The sequence below is a fragment of the Benincasa hispida genome, chromosome 10, assembly GCF_027475165.1.
Source record: "Benincasa hispida cultivar pf3 chromosome 10, pf3_genome.v1.1, whole genome shotgun sequence".
Classification (NCBI taxonomy): Eukaryota; Viridiplantae; Streptophyta; class Magnoliopsida; order Cucurbitales; family Cucurbitaceae; genus Benincasa; species Benincasa hispida.
The window spans coordinates 11,517,695-11,521,111 of NC_143487.1; the positions used below are offsets into that span (position 1 = coordinate 11,517,695).

The following is a 3,417-nucleotide window of genomic DNA, read 5'->3' on the forward strand; positions in this document are numbered from 1 at the left end:
TGACAACAGCATCGACGACATTGACTTTGGTGGAGGTGGCATCGTTGACTGAGTTTGATTATGAAACTGGTGGTTGATTTTCGTCAATGACGACTAAGATTTCGTCACCATGCTCTGATACTATATTAAAAGATAGAAGAAAAGAATACAAGATTTACGTAAAAAATCCTACTTTTTATTATTTTCTACATACCGGAGAGAGATATATAGACTCCATAAAACCCTAATACATAAAAAGAAAAAATTAGGGCAAAGTAAAAAGACTAAAAAGTCTTTGGGACTAAACACATAATAACCCCTTATTTTCAACCAAGATATATACATCTTTTAAGTATTGTTAATATTAAACTCACATGCTATGACGAGATAAACAAAGTTTCACTTTATATTTTTGCTAATTTTCCATTCAGAGCTTTTACCAACAAGAAATTAACCATCATCAAATTCAATTTGTTTAGAATAACCTCAAGACCTTTAAAGCAGCTCAAGTCATCAATAAAAATTGCAAGAATCATGACATTAATTTAAGATTTCATCCTCCCAAGTGTGAAAGATAATTTTATATTTTACTCAATTTTACTATAACCATTCTGAGAGTAAAACCAAAATATTCCATTAAAAATCAACCTTGAGCCCTGTATTCTGCAATTGTAAACCCTAACTTGAGATTGAGATGAACAATTTCTTTGGTTTTCTCGGTTGCGAGAATATTCAACCAGTGACTGAATTAAAGTAAATCCTAAAATAGAAGGGGAAAAAAAAGAGTTGAACTCTCCCACTCGACAAATTTATTCAATAAGACCATCGCAGTATGTTTATCTTACAATCATCGATGAATGTGGTTTCAAAAATCTTCGTCACCGAAATATACTCGATCCCAACAATTCAATAAGCTAAACTATTTTAACATGCTAATATGATACAAAATGAATGTTCTCATAAATCTAAATTACTTCCTTCGGCCAAGGTAGTGCAAGGCCGAAAAATGAAGTTAGAATATGAAATTTGTCAGTCACAGTCACACAACTCTTTTCCTCAACAGAAATATGAATGAAGAAGATAAAAGTTTTCCATTTCAGCTTCCAACATATTAAAATTTCATATAACATAATTCTTCCACTCGCCATCATTCAATACAAAAGACCTTTCATTAGGAAATTTCTGTGTGCCTTAACTTCTCAGAGATCCACCCAACCATTACAAAGAAAAAGGAAGAACAAGAAAAGAAAGAAATAACCGTACAAGGAAGAAAACATTGTCCCAAATGGATAGTTATTGTCTTACCAAGTAATGACTTCAGCTTAAAAAAGAAAAAGAGATCAACACTCTCACGTCTTTCCAAAGTTTCCAAAGTTGCCAAAATGAGTGAGATTAAGTATATATTATCAATCTTGTCTCCAAAGTTTGCAGCCTAGAATTCCTATTAATTAAGCTCCAGTGAGGTAACCACAGGCTTAACAAATTGTGAAAGACAAGAGTCTTATCCAATAGATAACATGTTTCATATGAATTGGAGGAACAAAAGGCTGAATCTCAGTACAGTAGATCGTGGCAGCAAAACCGCATTAGCACTTACAAGAGATAGGCTTCATTAATCAGTCTATCAATCTAAGACTAAAATGGACTCAACATAGACTACTTAATCTTCTACTCGCAATCTTGCTTGTGCATAGTGGAGCCTATTTTATCCATCCTCTAAATACTTTACGTTCTTGACAAAGATGCCTACATGGGCACTTTCCACTTCACTCACTTGTAAAAAGGCAATGATAAAAGGACCAAAAAAATCACAAATCAAAGCAAGCTTTGTGTTTTTTTAGTAATCAGAAGAAGCTTTGAGTAATGGAGCCTGATTCTCTCTTCTCAACTTTAATTGTAAGTAGAAAAGATTGTCAACAACAAAATCAAGCATCAGAAAACGTACAATTGATGCGCAATTGCTAATAAAGAAGAGCCCATATATTGAACCCCCACTAACTCATCTAAAATAAAATATAGAAGAAACAGCTAATCTTCATACCATATAAAAGTACAATTTTCAGTGAGAATAAGCCCCATATAAATAAAATACCCGGCAATCTGCATCATTCACACGAACTAAGATTGACCTAAAGAGAAAATATCAGCAAAAGAACGATCTCGTTCCGTCCACAGCTGATAGAATTGAAACCTCGAGAGACTACAACGATTGTGAAATTTACAGAGCAAAAGGCGCATCAGGTCAGTAGAAACTTGAACATTTCATTTCATCTAGGGAACGAAGAGATCGGGAAGGAAAATAGCACGTTATACGAAATGGACATAGGATTAAACTCCAGCGGCGGATCGCGCGCGATAGAGCTTACCAAAGACGTGGAGGCCGGTGACGAAGCCGATGAAGCAGAGGCTCATGACGAGGACAACGGTGGGAGAAATCTTCAAGCCTGGAGCATCGTCGGTGTAGAATCTCAGCATGTTTCCGCCGCCGCTTGATCCGCCGCCTACGAGTCCAGTAGAGGCGGCGGCAGAAGTGGAGCCGGGACGGCGGCGGCGGAGACCAGCTGTCGCAGCCGCGGAGCCACGAGGAGCGACGACGCCGGGTCTAGAGGTAGAGGAGGATGTGGATTGGGATTGAGAAACTCCTCTGGCCATAGATTGATAATCGGAGATGAAGATCGGAGAGATGTGAATTTGGGAAGCGGTGGGAAATAAGAAAGATAAATGGAGAAGAAAAGAACCAGAAGCTTCAAAGATATTGAAGAGTTAGTATGAAATGGTAAATGGCAAATGGATGGCGGGATATTTTTGTAAATTGAAGGTAGTTTTGTTATACTAATTTTTAATAGGGATGATTTTCATTAAAAATAGGGGAAAATATTGAATTTAAATCTGATCAAATCTGAAGTTTTCAGTTTGATTTTTCAAAGAAAAATAATAATGCAGAATCATTTATTATTATTATTATTATTTTGGTTTTTGTATCATTTGTCAACTATGTTTTCACCTCCTTTAAATAAATTTTTTTTCCGTCTTCTTTAGTGTCTCCATTTGTACTTTTTCTTTTCTTTTTTTTTTTTTTGTCAAGTTTTGAGTATGGTTATTTAATCGCTCGAACATTCAAAACTTACACCTTAATGTATGACGTTTGAAAAATAATTCTAAATATTACCTTAGTTAATATAACTAATAATTTACTAACGAAAAAAAATAACAGTGACAAATAATATTGTACAGAATGACCTATTTAATATATTTATATCGTTTCTTTGATTTCATTACATTTTCATTTTCTTTTTTATTGATAAAATCAAATTTAAAAAAGTAATACTTCAGTGCTCCTCAATTACATGAAGAAAATAAATCTAAAATATTTTGAAAGAAAACTACCACGTAACAATTTTATTGAACTATTTGGTGGACCGAACTAGGGGTGTTCAA

At 34.5% G+C, this 3,417-nt stretch overlaps 1 protein-coding gene across 1 annotated transcript; it reads right to left on the reverse strand.

Annotated features, from left to right (window-relative positions):
- Positions 1–1,834: 1,834 nt before the first annotated feature.
- On the reverse strand, positions 1,835–2,957 carry LOC120089424 (Preprotein translocase Sec, Sec61-beta subunit protein). Its single transcript, XM_039046884.2, has one exon. The coding sequence runs from the start codon at positions 2,629–2,631 to the stop codon at positions 2,308–2,310; it is 324 nt and encodes a 107-aa protein (XP_038902812.1). The 5' UTR covers positions 2,632–2,957; the 3' UTR covers positions 1,835–2,307.
- Positions 2,958–3,417: the final 460 nt, after the last annotated feature.

Coding starts and splice junctions, on each gene's coding strand:
- LOC120089424 (XM_039046884.2), bottom strand. CDS start 2,631: ATGGCCAGAGGAGTTTCTCAATCCCAATCCACATCCTCCTCTACCTCT.